This window comes from Hemiscyllium ocellatum, chromosome X, assembly GCF_020745735.1.
Source record: "Hemiscyllium ocellatum isolate sHemOce1 chromosome X, sHemOce1.pat.X.cur, whole genome shotgun sequence".
Lineage (NCBI taxonomy): Eukaryota > Metazoa > Chordata > Chondrichthyes > Orectolobiformes > Hemiscylliidae > Hemiscyllium > Hemiscyllium ocellatum.
The window spans coordinates 11,114,430-11,135,452 of NC_083453.1; the positions used below are offsets into that span (position 1 = coordinate 11,114,430).

General features: G+C 44.8%; 1 protein-coding gene across 4 annotated transcripts in view; it reads right to left on the bottom strand.

The window, feature by feature from the left end:
• Positions 1-21,023, bottom strand: part of LOC132805699 (zinc finger protein 148-like) — a 77,062-nt gene that overhangs the window by 35,023 nt on the left and 21,016 nt on the right. For 3 of the 4 annotated variants that reach the window (XM_060820887.1, XM_060820888.1, XM_060820886.1), the window contains 2 exons: positions 20,376-20,717; positions 17,089-17,286 (listed from right to left, as the gene is read on the bottom strand). In XM_060820887.1, the coding sequence (XP_060676870.1) occupies positions 17,089-17,286; positions 20,376-20,705 (528 nt within the window). In that variant the 5' untranslated portion in view covers positions 20,706-20,717. The remainder of the gene's footprint in view (positions 1-17,088; positions 17,287-20,375; positions 20,718-21,023) is intronic. The other variant, XM_060820889.1, reaches the window with a different exon arrangement.

Here is a 21,023-nt window from a genome sequence, read left to right on the forward strand (position 1 = left end):
CTACAAAGAACATGGTGTAATTCCTCCGCTCCCAGGAAGTACTGGACAACAGTACCCACATCAGGATCCACTTCTTCTCAATGGAAGTGGTTGTGGGTTTGAAAGATTTTGTCTGAGATTTGATGAATTGCTGCAGTGCATCTTATATAGTACGTACAGCTGCTACTGAATGTCAGTGGTGGAGGGAGTGGATGTTTGTGGATGTGGTGCCAACCAGCGGCTGCTTTGTCCTGGACGGTGTCAAGCTTCTTGAGTGTTGTTGGAGTTGCCCCCATCCAGAGCAAGTAGGAGATATGCCATCACACTCCTGATTTTTTTAGATTACATTCCCTACAGTGTGGAAACAGGCCCTTCAGCCCAGCAAGTCCATACCGACCCTCCGAAGAGTAAACCACCCAGACACATTCCCCTACTCCCTAATAATGCACCTCTCAATATGGGCAATTTAGTATGGCCAATTCACCTGAATTGCACATCTTTGGACTCTGGAAAGAAACCGGAGCACCCGGAGGAAACCTACGCAGACACGGGGAGAATGTGCAAACTTCACAGACAGTCGCCAAAGGCTGGCAGCAGTGCTAACCACTGAGCCACCATGCCGCCCACTTTGTGCCTTATAGATGGAGGACAGGTTTTGAGGTGTCATGAGGGGAGTTATTCACCCAGTATTCCAAGCTTCTGACCTGCTCTTGTAGCCAGTGCTTATGTGCTGAGTCCAGTCAAGTTTCTGATCAATGATAACCAACGGATCAGATCTAACCTCAGGATGTTGTTAGTGGGGGAATCAGTGATGGTAACACCATTAAACGTCATGGGGCAGTGGTTAGATTGTCCCTTATAGGTGATGGTCATAGCCTGGCATTTGTGTGGCACGAATGTTACTTGCCACTTATCAGCCCAAGCATGGATATTGTCCGGATCTAGTTGCATTTGGACACAGACTGCTTCAGTGTCTGAGGAATCGTAAATGGTGCTGAACGTTGTGCAATCATCAGTGAACATCTCCACTTCTGAACTTACAATGGAGGGAAGGTCACTGATGAAGCAGCTGAAGGTGGTTTGGCCTCGGACATTACCCTGAGAAACCGCTGCAGAGAAGTCCTGGAGCTGAGTTGACTGACCTCCAACAACCACGACTATCTTCCTACATGTCAGGTATGACTCCAACCACTGGAGAGTTTCCCAATACCAATTTATCCCAGTTTTGCCAAGGCTCCTTAAGGCCACACTCGGTTGAATGCAGCCTTGATGTCAAGGGCTGTCACTCTCCCCTCCCCTCTGGAATTCAGCTCTTTTGTCCATGTTTGAACCAAGGCTGTAATGAGGTCAGGAGCTGAGTGGCCCTGGCATAACCCAAACTGGGCATCACTGAGCAGGTTATTGCTGAGCAGGTGCTGCTTGATAGCACTGTTGGTGACACCTTCCATCACTTTCCTGATGACCGAGAGTAGACTGATGGGGCAGTAACTGGCTCAGTTGGATTTGTCCTGCTTTTTATATACAGGACGAACATGGGTAATTTTCCACATTGTTGGGTGGATGCCAGTGTTGTAATTATATTGAAGCAGCTTGTTTCACAAACCTTCAGTGCTATTGCCAAAACGTTTTCAGAGCCTGTAGCCTTTGCAGTATGGAGTGCCTCCAATCGTTTCTTGATATCATGTGGAGTGAACCAAATTGGCTGAAGACTGGTATCAGTTATGCTGGGGACCACTGAAGGAGACCGAGATGGACATCCACTTGGTACCTCTGGGTGAAGACTGTTGCGAAAACTTCAGCCTTGTCTTTTGTTGGGCTCTTCCCACCACTGACGATGGAGATATTTGTGGAGCCTCCTTCTCCAGTGAGTTGTTTAATCATCCACCACCATTCATGACTGGATGTGGCGGGACTGTAGAGGTTAGATCTGATCCGTTGGTTATGGGAATGCTTAGCTCTGTCTATCACTTGCTAATTATGCCATCTGGCATGCAAGTAGTCCTGCTTGATGGCTTCACCAGGTTGATACCTATTCTTCAGATATGCCTGGTGCTACTCCTGTCTTGCCCTCCTGTACTCTCCATTAACCAGGGGCTGATCCCTTGGCTTGATGGTAATGGTTGTGTGGGGGATATGCTTAGCCACGAGGTTACAGATGGTGCTGGAGTACAATTCTGCTGCTGTTGATGGCCCACAGTGCCTCATGGATGCCCAGTCTTGAGTTGCTAGCTCTGTTTGAAGTCTCTCCCATTTAGCACGATGATAGTGCCATGACACAATGGAGGGTATTCTCAATCTGGAGGTGGGACTTCATCTGCACAAGAACTGTGCAGTGGTCACTCTTACCGATACGGTCATGGACAGATACATCTGCAGCTGGCAGATTGGTAAGGATGAGGTCAAGTATGTCTTTCCCTCTTGTTGGTTCCCCCATCACCTGCCGCAGACCCAGGGTAGCAGCTATGTCCTTTATGACCTGACCAGCTCGATCAGTAACACTGTTGCTGAGCCACTCATGGTGGTGGACATTGAAATTCCAGAGTATATTTTGTGACCTTGCCATCCCCAGTGCTTCCTCAAAGTATTGATCAACACGGAGGAGTAATGATTCATCAGCTGAAGGAAGGCGGTACGTGGGAATCAGCAGGAGGTTGCCTTATCCATGTTTAACCTGATGCCATGAGACCTCATGGAGTCCAGAGTCAATGTTGAGGACACCCAAGTCATCTCCCTTCCAACCATATACTATTGTGTCACCACCTCTGCTGTGTCAGTCCTGCTGGTGAGACAGGATGTATCCTGGAATAGTGACGGTGGTGTCTGGAACATTGCCTGTAAGATAAGATTCTGAGAGTCTGACTATGTCAGGCTGTTGCTTGACCTGTCTCTGAGACAGGGAGAAAGTGAGGACTGCAGATGCTGGAGATCAGAGCTTAAAAATGTGTTGCTGGAAAAGCGCAGCAGGTCAGGCAGCATCAAAGGAACAGGAGAATCGACGTTTCAGGCATAAGCCCAAAACGTCGATTCTCCTGTTCCTTTGATGCTGCCTGACCTGCTGTGCTTTTCCAGCAACACATTTTTAAGCTCTGTCTCTGAGACATCTAACTTTGGCATTAGTCCCCAGATGTTAGTGAGGGGACTTTGCAGGTTCGACAGGGCTATTTCTGCCATTGTCTTTTCCAGTGCCAGGTGATCTATCTGGTTTCATTTCTTTGAGACTTTGTAGTGATTGGTACAACTGAATGGCCTGATAGGCAATTTCAGAGGGCAACTGTGAAAGTGCTGTGGGTCTGGGGTTACATGTAAGCCAGACCAGGTAAGGATGGCTGATTTCCTTCCCTGAAGGACATTAGTGAACCAGATGGGTTTTTACGACAACTGACAATGGATTCATGGTCATCAGTAGATTTTTAATGCCAGATTTTTTTTATTGAATTCAAATTCCACCATATGCCATGCCAGGATTCAAACCTGTGTCCCCAGAATGTCATCTGGGTCTGGGATTAAGAGTCTAGTGGTAATACCACTCGGCCATCGCTTTCCCTTTTATTTTGAAATAAAGATGCAGGAGAAGATAGGCAGAGGGGTTTAAGTAATAATCAGGAAGGAAGAATGCAGAATCAGAGTACAGATGCTATTTGAAACGGCACTAAACCCATAAACACGGCAAAACTCAGCAGAAGCAAAAAAATATTTTCATTACAAGGACAAGGATGTGAAATTAGACTTATGGGGACGAAGCAGTTCTAGCAACTTAGGTTGCTGGAGATCAATGCGCATCTTTGGCAGTCCCTTGGGATCAAGGATAAATTGCTGCAACTCTGTTTGACTGGCTTTCAGATGGATGATGAACTCAATCTGCAAATTCTGCAGACTTCGCCATAATATAGCAAGGACTGAACTGTAAAAGTGAACAGGATTTCTTCATCTCACGGCCTCAGGGTCTGCTGGTCAAAGCCCTCAGTGTGTGAATAAGCCTCATGGCCCCAGTGTCTTTTTTTGGGGGGGGGGGAGGCGTCAAAGTGATGGTTTGAGGAAACCTTCTGCAGAAATTTCAAATCATTCAGTCAAGGACCTGAAGGTCTTTCAACTAGATTACTTACAGTATGGAAACAGGCCCTTCGGCCCAACAAGTCCACACCGACCCGCCGAAGCGAAACCCACCCATACCCCTACATTTACCCCATTACCTAACACTACGGGCAATTTTAGCATGGCCAATTCACCTGACCCGCACATCTTTGGACTGTGGGAGGAAACCGGAGCACCCGGAGGAAACCCACGCAGACACGGGGAGAATGTGCAAACTCCACACAGTCAGTCGCCTGAGTCGGGAATTGAACCTGGGTCTCAGGCGCTGTGAGGCAGCAGTGCTAACCACTGTGCCACCGTGCCGCCACTACTGTGCCACCGTGCCGCCCACACTGTGCCACCGTGCCACCCACACTGTGCCACCGTGCCGCCCACAACTGTGCCACCATGCCGCCCACGGATACATTGGATACAAAATTGGCTTGATGATAGGAAACAGAAGATAGTGACGAAGGGTTGTTTTTTCAACTGGAGGCCTGTGACCAGTGAGGATCAGTGCTGGGTCCACTTTTGTTTGTTATTTGTATAAACAATTTGGATGCTAGTATAGGAGGCATAGGTAGTAACTTTGACACCAAAAGTGATGGTATAGTTGACAGTGAAGAAGGGTAATACTAAACTGGAAAGAATTCAGAAAGGATTTACCAGGACAGCAGGGTTTGAGTCATCAAAATAGGCTGGGATATTTTTTACTGGAGAATAGCAGGTTGAATAGAGATTTATAAAGGTCATGAAGGGCTCAGATAAGGGGAACAGCAAAGGTCTTTCCCCTTGGGGGGGGGGGGGGGGCGGGGCGGGGGGAGTTTAAAACTAGGGGGCATATTTTTAAAGGTGAGAGGAGAAAGATTTAAGAGGGACCTGAAGAGCAACTTTTTCCAGAGAGGAAGGTTCGTAGGTGGAATGAACCGCCAGATGAAGTGGTAGGTGCAGGTACAGTTACAACATTTATAAGACATTTGGATAGGCATATGAAATATTTAAAGGGATATGGACCAAATGCAGACAAATGAGACTGGTTTAGTTTGGGATTATGGTCAGCACGGGCGAGTTGGTCCAAAGGGTCTGTTTCTGTGCTGTATGACTATGTGGGGCTGGTGGTGCTTGAAGTGTTGGGTAGAGGAGTTGTTGGAATGTCTCTTATAGAGTCTGAGAGATGTACAGCACGGAAACAGACCCTCCGGTCCAACATGCCCACGCTGACCAGATATCCCAACCCAATCTAGTCCCACCTGCTCACACCCGGCCCATATCCCTCCAAACCCTTCCTATTCATATACCCATCCAAATGCCTTTGAAATGTTGCAATTGTACCAGCCTCCATCACTTCCGATGGCAGCTCATTCCAAACACACACCATCCTCTGCACCATCCTCTTTTATATCTTTCCCCTCTCACCCTAAACCTATGCCCTCTAGTTCTGGACTCCCCCATTCCAGGGAAGAGACTTTGTCTATTTATCTGATCCATACCCATCAGGATTTTATAAACCTCCATAAGGTCACCCCTCAGCCTCTGACACTCCAGGGAAAACAGCCCCAGCCTGTTCAGCCTCCCCCTATAAATCAAATCCTCCAGCCCTGGCAACATCCTTGTACATCTTTTCTGAACCCTTTCAAGTTTCACAACATCTTTCCGATAGGAAGGAGACCAGAATTGCACACAACAATCTAAAAGTGATCTAACCAAAGTCCTGTACAGCCACAACATGACCTCCCAACTCCTGGACTCAATACACTGACCAATAAAGGAAAGCATACCAAATGCCTTCTTCACTATCCTATCTACCTGTGACTCCACTTTCAAGGAGCTATGAACCTGCACTCCAAGGTCTCTTTGTTCAGCAACACTCCCTAGGACCTTACCAATAATTGTATAAGTACTGCTAAGATTTACTTTCCCAAAATGCAGCACCTCGCATTTATCTAAATTAAACTCTATCCACCATTTCTCAGCCCATTGGCCCATCTGATCAAGATCCCATTGTACTCTGCAGTAACTTTCTTTGCTGTGCACTACACCTCCAATTTTGGTGTCATCTGGAAACTTACTATCTATACCTCCTGTGTTCATATCCAAATCATTTATGTAAATGACAAAAAGTAGAGGACCCAGCACCGATCCTTGTGGCACTCCACTGGTCACAGGCCTCCAGTCTGAAAAACAACCCTCCACCACCACCCTGTCTTCTACCTTTGAGCCAGTTCTGTATCCAAATGGCTAGTTCTCCCTGTATTCCATGAGATCTAACTTTGCTAACCAGTCTCACATGGGGAACCTTGTCAAACGCCTTATTGAAGTCCACATAGATCACATCTACCGCTCTGCCCTCATCAATCCTCTTTGTTTCTTTTCCAAAACACTCAATCAAGTTTGCAAGACATGATTTCCCACACACAAAGCCACGTTGACTATCCCCAATCAGTTTCTGCCTTTCCAAATAAGTGTATTAGATACCTCCATTTCACCTGTGTTCCTGAAAAAGTCTTGCAACGTATTTAATGGATTTCAGCATCAGATGAAAGTCAGTGCTAGTTAGTCCCAAACGAAACTGTGTGCCAGTATGGGTCAACGCAGGGGAAATTCTATCCTAGTGAAAGAGAGTGCACAGAAATTAGACACTAACGAGGGACAATGCCACAACTGTATGCTCCTTCAAGTCAACCCTATTGGACCCACACATTTCTGCAACTCAGTGCCAGAGGAACTATACTCCACTGAGCCAATGCCAGGTGAACTGCAACCAAAACAAAAGCTGGCGCCAAGCAATTGCACCGAGAAACCATTGGTGCCTGTCAAACTAAACACAGAAACCAAGAAACAGTAGCCCACTAAGAATCAACGGAGTGGTGGTGGTGGTGGTGGTGGTGGTGGGGGGGGGGGGGGTGTTGTGCAGGCAAGAAAACAGAAGGGAAAAAGCAGATTCGTGCCAATTCTGGTGACTGATGAGAAGTCCAGTTTTGCAGCAAGCATGTTCATCTGCTCCCCTTTGATCTGAAAGGGTAAAAATCTGGACTATAAAGGGGAAGTAACAGGAATGCAAGACAGTGATTAATTTTCTGGGAAGGAAGGAGGCAAAGGGGCCAGGCCAGTGGGAGGGCTAGAAACAAGAAAGTTAGGAGTTTGAGAATGAGACTACATTCGTGGGGGAGCTCTGGAAGATTTTATTCTGCAGACTGCTGGCAATGGTCATAGGATTGGAGGTAGCAGGAAGATTGGAATGGAAAAGGAGTCACAGAAGTAATGAAGTAAATGATCAAAGGCAATCCAGACTTGAAATAGAGAGGCTGCAAGAGCTGGGGAGGTGGGATGGAACATTGATATAAAATGTATGGTTGAGGAAGGACACAAAGGCAGTAAAGTCATTGAGGTGGTGGGCACTGAGAATAAAGCAGAGATAGGGGTGGACAGGAACAAGAAGATCTCAGTGAGGAAATGGATGGAGTCTCCACCACACTGAATTCCAATCAACGCAACCACTCACTCTAGAACTCCAATGCATGAAATCATTCTCATTGTAGCAATATTTTTGACACCTTATTTCATTTTTCAGAAGACTCTGAAAGTTCTGCACAAAAATCATCTTGATGTGTAACCAGTGGTTATAACATGCACTGCACAGAATTCCAAACAGACCCATCTATTTCTGTTTTCTTATATCACTACATAATATCAGCAAAGCCAATTATTTCTCACTGTAGTGAAACGTAATGAACCAAATCCAGGCTTCCCACTCTGGATTGTTACACAATGGCATTGCTCAGAAGGGAGTTTGTGTGAATGTTGCTAAGATACATACTTCAGTCCAATAAGCTTGCTGAGTGCTCACTCAATAGTTATACAATCATTAGCCACATCAGTAAGATATCAGAGGGCTGCTGGCAACTCTGAAACAGTAATCCTTCTGACTCAGCACCTCCAGGGCAGAAAAGGAGGAAAGGCTGCATTTGCTACCTTGGAAACAGTAGGGGGCACATTCAGCTCATGCAGTCAGAGTGCCTGTAACGTCACTTTGAGCAGTGCTGCAGGATATATGCAGTAGCTTCATATTTAAAGTTTATTTCATGCAGTAGCCTGGCGCCCCTGAAATGAATCACGAAACTATTGACACAGAGAAATTCAGAGCCATCTCCCTCCAGGCAGTAAGGCGGCAACCAGCAAAGGATACAGCCGACAGCAAGGATAGTGGCCAGTGGGACGACAAGGAAGAGACAGTGCAACAATGGATGCACTACTGCCAGTTCCAGGGAGGTGTGGGCAGATAACGGTGACATCAATAGCACAGACGTCCTGTTCAAACGTCTCAGTGGAAGGTGTATCAGGAAAACTGGGATCAGGACAAGAGATTTCCCAACACTACAGGAAGTACACATCCTTTTTCTTCCCACACAAATCAGAAATAATTCACAATATAAAATTCAATCTATAACAATTAACAAAGACCTCATTCAATTTGTCATGAATTTAGGCAACAGCAGAATGCAAATTTCCAATATCAAGGTTTCATCTGACAACAATTTGTTTGGGACATCGGCTCCCAGTGAAGCAGTAAGCCTATAGAAAAATCAAGCATTATCCAACTACTCAACAATGTGGTGCAGCAGTCAAAACATCAAGAACAATGGAAAACAATAAAAGCAATTATAACACTTAAAAGGCATCTGAATTCATATACAGTAACAGAGTCATAGAGATGTACAGCACAGAAACAGACCCTTCGGTCCAACGCGTCCATGCTGACTAGCTATTCCAACCCAATCCTACCTGCCAGCACCCGGCCCACATCCCTCCAAACCCTTCCTATTCATATACCCATCCAGATGCCTTTTAAATGTTGCAATTGTACCAGCCTCCACCACTTCCTCTAGCAGCTCATTCCACACATGCACCACCTTCTGTGTGAAAAAGTTGCCTCTGAGGTCTCTTTTATATCTTTCCCCTCTCACCCTAAACCTATACCCTCTGGTTCTGGACTCCCCCACCCCAGGGAAAACACTTTGTCTATTTATCCTATCCATGCCCCTCATGATTTTACAAACTTCCATAAGGTCACCCCTCAGCCTCCGACGCTCCAGGGAAAACAGCCCCAGCCTGCCAACCTCTCCCTATAGCTCAAATCCTCCAATCCGGGCAACAACCTTGTAAATCTTTTCTGAACCCTTTCAAGTTTCACAACATCTTTCCAATAGGGAGGAGACCAGAAGGAGTTAGAGGAATATGAGTCAAATGCTGGCAAATAGGACAAGAATAGGTTAGGATAACTGGTCGGCATGGACAAGTTGGACCGAAGGATCTATTTCCGTGCTGTAAACTCTATGAATCTGGTTCTTTACTCTTAACAGGATAGAGTAGAGATGTTGAAAATAACAACCTGATCTTGCTTACTGCACTGCCTCTCCAAGCTCATCTTGGACGGAATCTCATTCAAGGCATGCTGCTGCATCCTTGTAATGGATTAAAGCAAAGACTTAAGATGCATTAACCAAGTTTGCAAACCAATTTGGAGGTATTGTGTTGATGCAATTGAGGATATATAGGACTCAGTTAAAGTCGAGTTAATAGGAAAAATAATCAGCCAGGTTTACAATTGCCAAGTGCTACTGAGTGTGCCTGAGGCTGGGTTTGACGTATGCAGTACTGAATGAGTGGAAATTTGCTCCACCTTAATCAAGTCATTGTCATCATTTCCTGCCACAAACATTGTTCCCAGGTCATCCACTCTATCCAAGATTGGAGACTAAACCACACTCCTCTCCGTAACCTTGGCATCACATCGGACCCTAAATGGAAACTGCTACTCCACATCTTTGCCGACAACAGGCTGCCTCACTCCACTTTCAGAATGTCATCCAACAGAGAAGTGTAAAAGTAATAGTGACAGTGGGGGATTTAAACTTCTGCAACATTAATTGAGTTATGGATGTATGGTTTGCTCACTGAGCTGGAAAGTTCATTTCCAGACGTTTCATCACCCTACTAGGTAACATCTTCAGTGGGCCTCCGGGCAAAGCACTGTTGATAATTCCTGCTTTCTATTTATAAAAGTTTGGGTCTCTTTGGGTCGGTGATGTCATTTCCTGTTGTGGCATCATTTTCTGTGGTGATGTCATTTCCTGTTCTTTTTCTCAGGCGGTGGTAGATGGCATCTAACTTGATGTGTTTGTTGATAGAGTTCCAGTTGGAATGCTTCTAGGAATTCTCGTGCGTGTCTCTGTTTGGCTTGTTCTAGGATGGACGTGTTATCCCAGTCGAAGTGGTGTCCTTCCTTATCCGTATGTAAGGATACTAGTGAAAGTGGGTCATGTCGTTTTGTAGCTAGTTGATGTTCATGTATCCTGGTGTGGGTCATGTCGTTTTGTAGCTAGTTGATGTTCATGTATCCTGGTGGCTAGTTTTCTGCCTGTTTGTCGAATGTAGTGTTTGTTACAGTCCTTGCATGGTATTTTGTAAATGACATTAGTTTTGCTTGTTGTCTGTATATGGTCTTTCAAGTTCATTAGCTGCTGTTTTAGTGTTTTGGTGGGTTTGTGGGCTACCATGATGCCAAAGGGTCTGAGTAGTCTGGCTGTCATTTCCGAGATGTCTTTGATGTAGGGGAGAGTGGCTAGGGTTTCAGGACGTGTTTTATCTGCTTGTTTGGGTTTGCTTCGCCCAGAGGCCCATTGAAGAGGTTACCTAGTAGGGTGACGAAACTTCTGGAAATGAACCTTTCAGCTCAGTGAGCAAACCTACATCCAGAACCTCAGCCTGAGCTACAAATCTCAAAACTCATTAACTGAGTTAGTCATAGTGTGAAAGGCTTAGACTTGAAAATGCATCCAGAAGAGCTTTTTAAGCCAATACGCAGAAGGCCCTATAACATTGGGGATGGTCTTGGATCTAATTTGAGGTAATGAAGCCAGGCAAGTGGTTGAAGTATCAGTAGGGGAGCACTTTGCAGACAACAATCATAACTCTTTTAGTTTCAAGACTGCTATAGAAAATTCAAGGATGGGCCTGAAATCAGATTTCTAGATGTCTAGCATTGTTGCATCACAATGCCAGGGCTCCAGGTTCAATTTCACCCTTGGGTGACTGTCTGCGTGGAGTTTGCAACTTCTACCCATGCATGGGTTTCCACTGGGTGCTCTGGTCATCTCCCACAGTCCAAAGATGTACAAGTTAGGTGAACTGGACATGGAAAATTGCTCCATAGCATTCAGGGATGTGCAGGAATGGGATAAAAGAGCCACAGTAAATATTGGGTTATGGGGATCTGGGTGGGATGCTATTCGGAGGATCAGTGGGCTGAATGGTCTCTTGCTGCACGGTATGGATTCTATGATTCTATGAAAAGCCAATCTTAAAAAGATCAGGTCTGATTTGGCCAGAGTGGTACAGGAGCACACAATTTATGTAAATCTGAGTCAGAGCAGTGGGATGCATTCAAGAATGAAGTAGAGAGAGGACAGGGCCAACATGTTCCAATAAAGACAAGGGTGGGACCAACAAATCCAGCAAACCCTGGACATTGTGCAGTAATATCCCAAATATTCAAGAGAGTGTGGGGGGGGGGGCAGAGATGAGTATGGTGGCCATCACCAACGAGAAGCTGCTTTATAAATTGAAAGGTCTGAAAGTAGATAAATCACTAAGACCAAATGGACTATACTCCAGAGTTCTGAAGGAGATAGCTGACGAGATAGTTGAGGCTTTCGTAGCGATCCTTCAGGAATCACTGAGTCAGGGACAGTCCCAGAGGACTGGAAAAATCCCTGAAGTAACCTCCCTGTTTAAGAAGAGAGTAAGGCAAAAGACAGGAAATTAAAAGCCAATTAGCCTGACCTCAGTCATTGGTAAGATTCTGGAGTCCATCGTGAAGGATGAGATTTCAGGATACTTTGAGGTGCATAGTTAAAATAGGGCAAAGTCAAATAGTTTCATCAAGGGGAGGTCATGCTTGTGGGCGGCACGGTGGCACAGTGGTTAGCACTGCTGCCTCACAGCGCCAGAGACCTGGGTTCAATTCCCACCTCAGGCGACTGGCTGTGTGGAGTTTGCACATTCTCCCCGTGTCTGCGTGGGTTTCCTCCGGGTGCTCCGGTTTCCTCCCACAGTCCAAAGATGTGAATTGGCCATGCTAAATTGCCCGTAGTGTTAGATAAGGGGTAAATGTAAGGGTATGGGTGGGTTGCGCTTCGGTGGGTCGGTGTGGACTTGTTGGGCCGAAGGGCCTGTTTCCACACTGTAAGTAATCTAATCTAATCTAATCAAAATCTGTTTCGGTAACAAGCAGGTTAGATCAAGCAAAGCCAATGGATGGTACCTAACTTGAAGTCCAGAAGGCCTTTGACAAGGTTGCGCACAGAAGGCTGCTGAATAAGATAAGGGCCCATGACGTTATAAGCAAGGTATTAGCAATGGATAGAAGTTTGGCTGTCTGGCAGAAGGCAGAGAATGGGATAAAAGAGTCCTTCTCAGGATGGAAGCCAATGACTAGTGGTGTTCTACAAGGGTCAGTGTTGGGACTACAACTTTTCACTTTCTACATTAATGATCTGGATGAAGAGACTGGGGGTTAAGTTTGCACATGATACAAAGATAGGAAGCAGGACAGGTAGTATTGAGGAGGTGGGGAGGATTTGGACAGGTTCAGAAAGTGGACAAAGAAGTGGCAGATGAAATACAATATGGGAAAGTGTGAGGTCATGCATTTAGATAGGAAGAATAGAGGCGTGGCCTATTTTCTAAATGGGGAGAAAATTCAGAAGTCTGAAGTGCAAAGGGACTAGAGTCCTAGTCCAGGTTTCTTTTCAAGTAAGTTTGCAGGTTGAGTCATTAGTTAGGAAGGCAAATAAAATGTTGTCATTCATCTTGAAAGGACTAGAATATAAAAGCAGGGATGTACTTCACAGACTTTATAAAGCTCTGGTCAGACTACATTTAGAGTATTATGAGCAATTTTGGGCCCGATACCTCAGGAAGGATATCCTGGCCCTGGAGTGTGTTCAGAAGAGGTTTGTAAGAATGATCCCAGGAATGAAAGGGTTAACATATGAGGAATGTCTGAGGACTCTGGGACTATGCTCAATGGAGTTTAGAAGAATGGGGGGGGATCTAAATTGAAACATACAGAATACTGAATGGCTCGGACAGAGTGGATGTTGGGAAGCTGTTTCCATTGACAGGCGAGACATGGACCGAAGGGCACAGCCTTAGAGTAGAAGGAAGACCCTTCAGAACGGAGATAAGGAGAAACGTCTTCAGCCTCAGGATTGTGAATCTATGGAATTCATTGCCACAGAAGGTGGTTGAGGCCAGGTCACTGAGTATATTTAAGACAGAGATAGATAGGTTCTTGAATGCCACAGGGATCAAAGGTCACCGGGGGGGGGGGGAAGAGCAGGATAATGACAGTGATTGAATGGGAGAGCAGACTCGATGGGTCAAATGGTTTAATTTCTGCACCTCTGTCTTATACAGTATTAGATAAAGAGAAGAAGGCAGGCTTATCACAGATACAGAGTGCTCAAAACAGCAGAAACCCTAGGGGAATATAGAATGCATAAAGGGAAACTTAAAAAAGGTCATTAGGGGAGCAAAAACAGGGCATGAAAGGACTTTCTTTTATTTTATTTGTTATGTCCCAAGTTATATCAAGGGTAAAAGGATAATTGGGGAAAGAGTTGGACCATTAAAGACCACAGTGTGTGGAGCCGGAAGAAGAACGTAGGGTTCTAAAGGCGTGTGCTACCACAGAAAGTGGTCAAGGCCAAAACATTGTACAAATTCAAGGAGGAGTTGGATATTGCACTTGGGACTAAAGGGAACAAAGGATATAGAGAAAAAGCAGGAACAGGCTATTAAGTTGGATCATCAGTCATAATGATAAATTAAGGTGGAGCAGGCTTGAAGGAAGGAACAGCCGGCCTTCTCCTGCTCCTGCTCCAATTTTCTTTACTGGTATGTTAATATAGTTTCAGCCCCAGCAGGTTCCACAATATAATGCTCTGGTAAATGGTCACAGAAGCATTCAACATTCATCTCCCAAATCACCTTTGCCAATTTGAGCTGTCCATGCTATAAGAATAATAAAGGCCCCGACAATTATTTTGTCATTTTTGTTATAAGCTCCAATTATTTCTTGCTTAACTTCCTATCTGACAATATAACTTCTATCTTGGGGTGGGAGTTAAGGTTTATGAACTACTTCCACCAGCATTTTCTGGCTTTCGCATTCCTAATCTCTTCTTCCTGAGTCTGAGCCAAGATCCTTTCTCATCGACGCTCACATGTTATCTTTTACCATTGTTTTGAACACAGAACTGGGTATTTTACAAGAGGGATATGCTTTAAACGCCTTTGGTAACTTCAGGTCAAACAAATGTTCTACACTGAGGGAGGTAGTGGTCAGACTAAACTCCCATCTGATCTGCATGTCAGAGGAACTGGAACCAGAAACAATGGCTCAGTCTTTCCAATAGTTAATTGGAGGAAATTGTAGTACTGGAAGTTGTATAGGCAGTATCACAATTTTGCAACAATTCAGTTGAGAGAGATGGTGGTGAGGTAGAGCTGGAAGATGCCCAATACTATCAGTGTAATTTTATCACAGTGCAACAGGAAGTCCAGTCAGAAACACGCATGAGGAAATTCCTACCTTCCAGTTTCTGACATACAGAAATAGTCTGGTTTGCAGTCGCAACACTAGATACATTTCCAAATGACAAAAGATGTGCATAAACTCAGAAGATGCACACAAGATTTTACAAAGAGAACATGACGGACTTTGAACTTGGGATGCTCAACTGCAAATGAAGTTCAATCTAGGGCAAGGTTAAAAGTCATCCAGAGGGATTACTGGGCTCACTCCTCACCATATCTGGACATTGTGAGCTGGACACAAGAAAAAGACTAAATAGAAACAGAAACAATTGAGATTTACACCAGTGGAGAACGTGGAGTGTTTCATGTTTGCAGCAGCACCTTTGATACAACAATCCAAGATGATTCCCAGTGCCCCTTTCTCATCTTATTGTCCTGTTTGTTTCCCTATTGCTAACATTTTTTCACTTTTCCTGATGCCAGTTTACACCATTCAAACAAATTGTGATTAACCTCCCAGTAATACCACATTTGTTGTCACTGTGATATTATGGAACCATCCAGGCCTTCGTGTGGCCTCGGCTTTATCTAATATGCGAACATACCAGACACTGCATGTGCCTACCAAAGTATTAGGAAAACCCCTCAAACAGTCATTTGTATTAAATAGCTCTCATATGAACCAACAGACACATTCCCATTTCAAGGATAAAAAAGCACCAGGAATCCAATTTCAGGTCTGGAGTATCTATCAGGATAACAGCACAATCTAGGTCAAGCAGCACAAAAAAATCAGGGAATTTTAATTAGAGTTGTACCAAGTATGGATATTTGAATATGAATGTATTTTGGGTTAAAGTGCAGTTCCACAGGGGTTGGAATTGAGACCCTTGCTTTTCCTGATGTACATTAATGACCTGATCTTGGTATGCAGGGGGCCATTTCCAAGTTTGCAGATGACACTAAATACGTAAGAATTGTTAACTGCGAGAAGGATGGTTCAGAACTCCAACTGGACATCAACAAGTTGGTAGATTGGTCGGGTAGGTGGCAGATGAAATTCAATGCAGAGAATTGTGACGTCATGCACTTTGGAAGAACAATGAAAGACAATACAAGGGTTCAGTTCTAAAGGAGGTGCAGAAACGCAGGGATCTCAGTGCATCCATGGGCAGAGAAGATAACAGGACAGATGAAGAGTTCAATAAAATATACAGTGTCCTCAGCTTTATTAATGGAGCACAGAATACAAGGAGGTGATGTTGAATTTATACAAGACACTTTTTAGACCTCAGCTGGAGGATTGTGTACAGTTATGGGCCCCCTCACTATAATAAATATGTGAATGGATCAGAGAGAGTGAAGAAGTGATTTACTAGAATGGTTACACATACGAGAAACTTCAGCGATGAGGAGAAATTAAAGAAGAATGGACTGTGCTCCCTGGAGAGAAGGCGGCTGAGAGGAGTCTGATAAAGATTTTTTAAATCACGAGCAGGGTGGACAGAGTTAATAGGATGAGGCTGTTTCTGCTTAGAAAGGAAACAAGATTAGGAAGGGTAATATGAAAAGAAATGTGGTGGAGGCAGGTTCAATTGAGGCACTCATGGGGACATTGGATGGTTTTTTTGGATAGTAAAGATGTGCAGAGATATGGGGGGAAAAAGGCCGAAGATTAGCAGTAGATGATGGAGCCGGATTGGATAATAAAACCTTTGAAGCCAAGATGGGCTGAAGAGCCTCCTCCTACACCTTAAAAAAATTCTGCGATTACAACTTAATGCCATAATTTCCATGGCCTTTGACTCAGTTTCAAATATCCCCTTATCAGGATTGTTCTTGCCCACAAAGCCTACCACATATCCCCACCCTCCCCACCCCCCACCAACCCCTACAACTCCACCCAGTCAGCACAACAGGTTTCCTCCAACCGTGCCTGTCCAAGGATGGCTCATCACATTGCGTCCAGAATCACAGATCACATAGATCCTTTGCTACTGACCTGATCTGCACTCTCCAGCAATCAACAGTAGCTTCACTCATGTCGGTTTCTCATCAGTCTGTTGTCACAATAATATGATTAAATTAATCTGAATTCAAATTCAGTCTCCTGATTCTGTGACCAACAGCCATTGAAACTCTTGACGGGCCTACTTCTTCAGTTGCAGTAAATTTTTGGCCAATGTTTCTCATTAAGTGAGCTGAATTCAGTAATATTGAGGACCCAATAATTATGCTCAATACTGCTGCTGGATTGTGCTGGTTCCTGTAACAAGGGCTTACATTTGGTCCAATGCAAATAAGAATCTTATGCAAAGAGGACTTGCATGGAGTTTCTCCTCCGCAAGACCAGTGCCGCTTTCAGTGCATTCTCCAAATCACATCCCAAGCAGAAACTCCAGGCCACAATCTTTACAAAAACCACTGAAAACTTACTTTGGAAGGAGTACGGATTTTTTTACTCTTTTGTTTCTTCATCAATTCTTCATGCTGTCTGAGCTTCAGCAATTCTTCATTCTCTCCAAGCTTCAAAAGATTTTCATTTTCTCTCAATTTTTCTATGTCATCTTGTTCTCGCTGCTTCTTTCCATCAAGCTGTTCAACTCCTTCAAGCACCCTGCTTTTCCCCAGTACCTTCGATGAGAAGAAATAACACATAAAGAAGGTTTCACAGAAAACAAGCGCAAGGTGATATAATACAATGGACACAATAGTCATGACCAGTCTGTGGCTCTCTACACTATTGACACTGCTATGCCCTTGGTGTACAATGCCAGCTGTGGCTCAGTGATAGCACTGAGTAAAAAAGTCATGAATCCAAGCTCCACTCCAGCAACTTCGTAATCCATGCAACACCACAGAATCCCTAGAGTGTGGAAAAAGGTCACTTGGCCCAACAAATCCACACTGACCCTCCAAAGAGTAACCCACTCAGGCCTATCCCCTTACCCTATTACTCTACATGTCCCCTGCCTAATGCATCTAACTTACACATCCATGTAGACTATGGGCAATTTCCCATGGCCAGTTCACCTAACCTGCACATCTTCGGATGGTGGGAGGAAACTAGAGCACCTGCAGTAAACCCATGCTGGCACAGGGAGAATGTGGCAAACTCCACACAGACAGTCACCCAAGGCTGGATTCAAACACGGGTCTCTGGCGCTGCGAGACAGCAGTGCAAACCACTGAGCCACCGTGCCACCCCAGTATCACAATGAAGGACTGTTACACTGTCACAGGTGGCAACTTTCAGATGAGATGTTAAACTGAAGTCTCAACTTTTCTCTCAGGCAGAAGTAAAACATCCAATGGAATTATTCAAACAGCAAGGAGGTTCCCCTGGTGAAATGGCCAATGATGATGCTGTGCTAAACATCCTGCCAAATTAAACTAATCCTTTCTGCCTGCCCATGGTCCATATCCCTCCATTCCTTGCTTATAGATATGCATGGAGAAAGTGAGGACTGCAAATGCTGGAGATCAGAGCTGAAAATGTGTTGCTGGAAAAGCGCAGCAGATCAGGCAGCATCCAAGAAGCAGGAGAATCGATGTTTCGGGCATGAGCCCTTCTTCAGGAAGGACTTCTTCCTGAAGAAGGGCTCATGCCCGAAACGTCGATTCTCCTGCTCCTCGGATGCTGCCGACCTGCTGCGCTTTTCCAGTTATAGACATTCATATCAAAAAACCCTTAAAATGCCCCTATTATATCTACTTCCACCACTACCCCTGGCAGTGCATTCCAGGCACCTGTGTGTAAAAAACTTGCCACCTCCCACCTCTTCTGAACTTTCCCCCTCACACTGTAAATGTATGCCGCCCGAGCATTAGACACTTCAATTCTGGGGAAAAACAATTCTGGCTGTCAACCCTACTTTTGCCTCTCAGAAGTTTATAAACTTCTGTCAGGTCTCCCCTCAACTTCTGCCGCTCCAGCGAAGACACCCCTAATTTTTCCAGCCTCTCCTTATAGTTCATACCCTCTAATTCAGGCAACGTCCTGGTAAACCTCTTCAGCACCCTCTCCAAAGCCTCCACATCCTTCCTGTAATGTGGCAGCCAGAATTCGATGCAAAACTCTAAGTGCAGCCTAACCAAAGTTTATACAGCCACAACACCACTTCCTGACTCTTGTACTCCATGCCCTGACCAATAAAAGCAGACCGATGAGAACTTTATTAGTTAACTGATCAGGCATTTTGTAAGATGACAAATCTATTACTCTTCAAAAAATTATTACATCAATTATATTCCCCCAATGCCATCTTTCTGATTAAGTTGATAATCCTGAGGTATCACATAGAAACTTGGTTGAGAAAGCATACCTGTACAGTAATAAGCATTTTGCTTACCCACACACTTTATTTCCTAGGTCTTGAATTGCAGCCATAATACATTTAAAGTTAAAGTGCCAATGTAAACATTCATAAGGTCAAGACTGCCAGCCCCAAAATAGGAACATGCTGCCCTTTGTGACAGGCAAACTGCACAGTGACATTCACAATCTTATCATCATTTATACAACCAATCAAATTACTTAAAATGCTTTACAGGGAAAAGAATGGGATATTTTAGTTACACAGTTAGGTTGGGAAGGCGAGGGCTGTTCTCCTTGGTAAAAGAGCAGAGATTTGATAAAGGGTATACAAGATCACGACAAGCTAAGCTAAGGCAGGAAAACTCTTTCCAATTAGCTGGTCATTATTACAGAGACGAATCTTTTATTCCAGACCTATAAATTAATTGATTTTAAAATTCTCCTAGCTACCAAGGAGGGATGTGAACTTATCCCCAGAGCATCAGCCTAGCTGCCTGGATTACTAGTGCAGTAGTATTACTGCTAATGCTACCATCTATCCAATCAGTCCAAGTCTGAATGCTTTCCAGGGTTTGCAGGCACAGACTACATCAATACAAGGAACCACAAATGGAACTAAACATTGTGCAATCATCAACGACATTCCCACTACTGGCCTATCAATTAGGGAAAACATCATGGATTTAAGTGGAACAGACTGGACCGTTGGGCGGTGAATAGGCTCAAGATAGGAAAAATGTTCAGTGCGAGAGGAATAGGCTGAACCAATGGATCTGCCTGGGCAGTCCTGTTTGTGGATTTTGGGAAGGATGGAGAAACAGACCAGGCACGGTTGGGGGAACTGAGAGACGGGAAGCTGTGATGGGGAGATCTCCATAAAGGGAGGAGGTCCATGACAGTCCTGGAAACAACAGCTTGGTGTTCAGTGATGGGGTCATGGTCCAGAGGTAGATAAGAGCAAGTGTCTGAGAGCTGGCGTTCAGCCTCTGCCAGGTAGAAGTCTGCACGCCAAAAGACAATCGCACCCTCCCTTATTGGCAGTTTGAAAACAGGATAGAGGCTGAACCTGAGAGAATGGAGTGCAGCAAGCTCATAGGTAGACGGGTTTGAGTGAGTGAGGGGAGCAGAGAAATTAAGGCAACCAATGTCACATCAGCAGTTTTTAAAGAGGAGATAAAATGCCAGTGAACAGCCAGAGGGAGGGGTCCAGGTGGGACAGGAATATTGGAGTCAGGTGAAAGGCTCTACATAGCAGAGAGAGGACCCTTGTCCAAAGAAATGGGCATGGAGGCGAAGACGACAGACTTTTTGGTCAGCTCACAAATTAAGCTATTAGCTTTTTTATGATTTGTATACTTGGGACTCCCAAGGCTCTTTAAAAGAGTTTTTGAGAAAAGGCACTTACTTGAGGTGCACAGGGTAAACTCTGTGTTACAGTAACAGGAGCATGACTGTCTGGTCCATCTGCACTTCTTAACATGGTCTGAGTCATTGGGTCACTGCTACTTATCATTCCTTGATGGCTAATTGTTCCGCTCTGGAGGAGGCGGTGAGAACCCACCATTTCGTGACTTACAGAGCTATCCTGCAAGATTCCAACTTCACTGGCGTTGTCTTGTAACATGGCATTGTCAACAAGAGATGCCTGTTGAGCAGCTCTCCCATACTCGAGGAGTGGTTGTTGTCCCCCTACTGGGACACTGGGAAGATCGGAAATTCCATCCACCCTGCTCATCTGGCTAGAATACTGCAAAAGAAGTACAACCGTTAGAGATCACTTTGCAGAGAAACTAAACCGCGCATACAGAGAGTTGAATGGTCAAGTGAAGGACCAGTTCAACCGACAGCAAGATGAGTGCAGAGAAATACAACAAAATATAAAGCATTATCTGTTCCTTATGTCTGGTACTGAAGCAGTACATGGACTGCAGCAGTTCAATACGGCAGCTCAATACCACCTTCTCGAGGACAATTAGAGATGGATAATAAATGCTGGCCTAGCCAGCAATACCCACATCCCCTGATTTTTTTTTTTAAAAAACCGGACACAGCT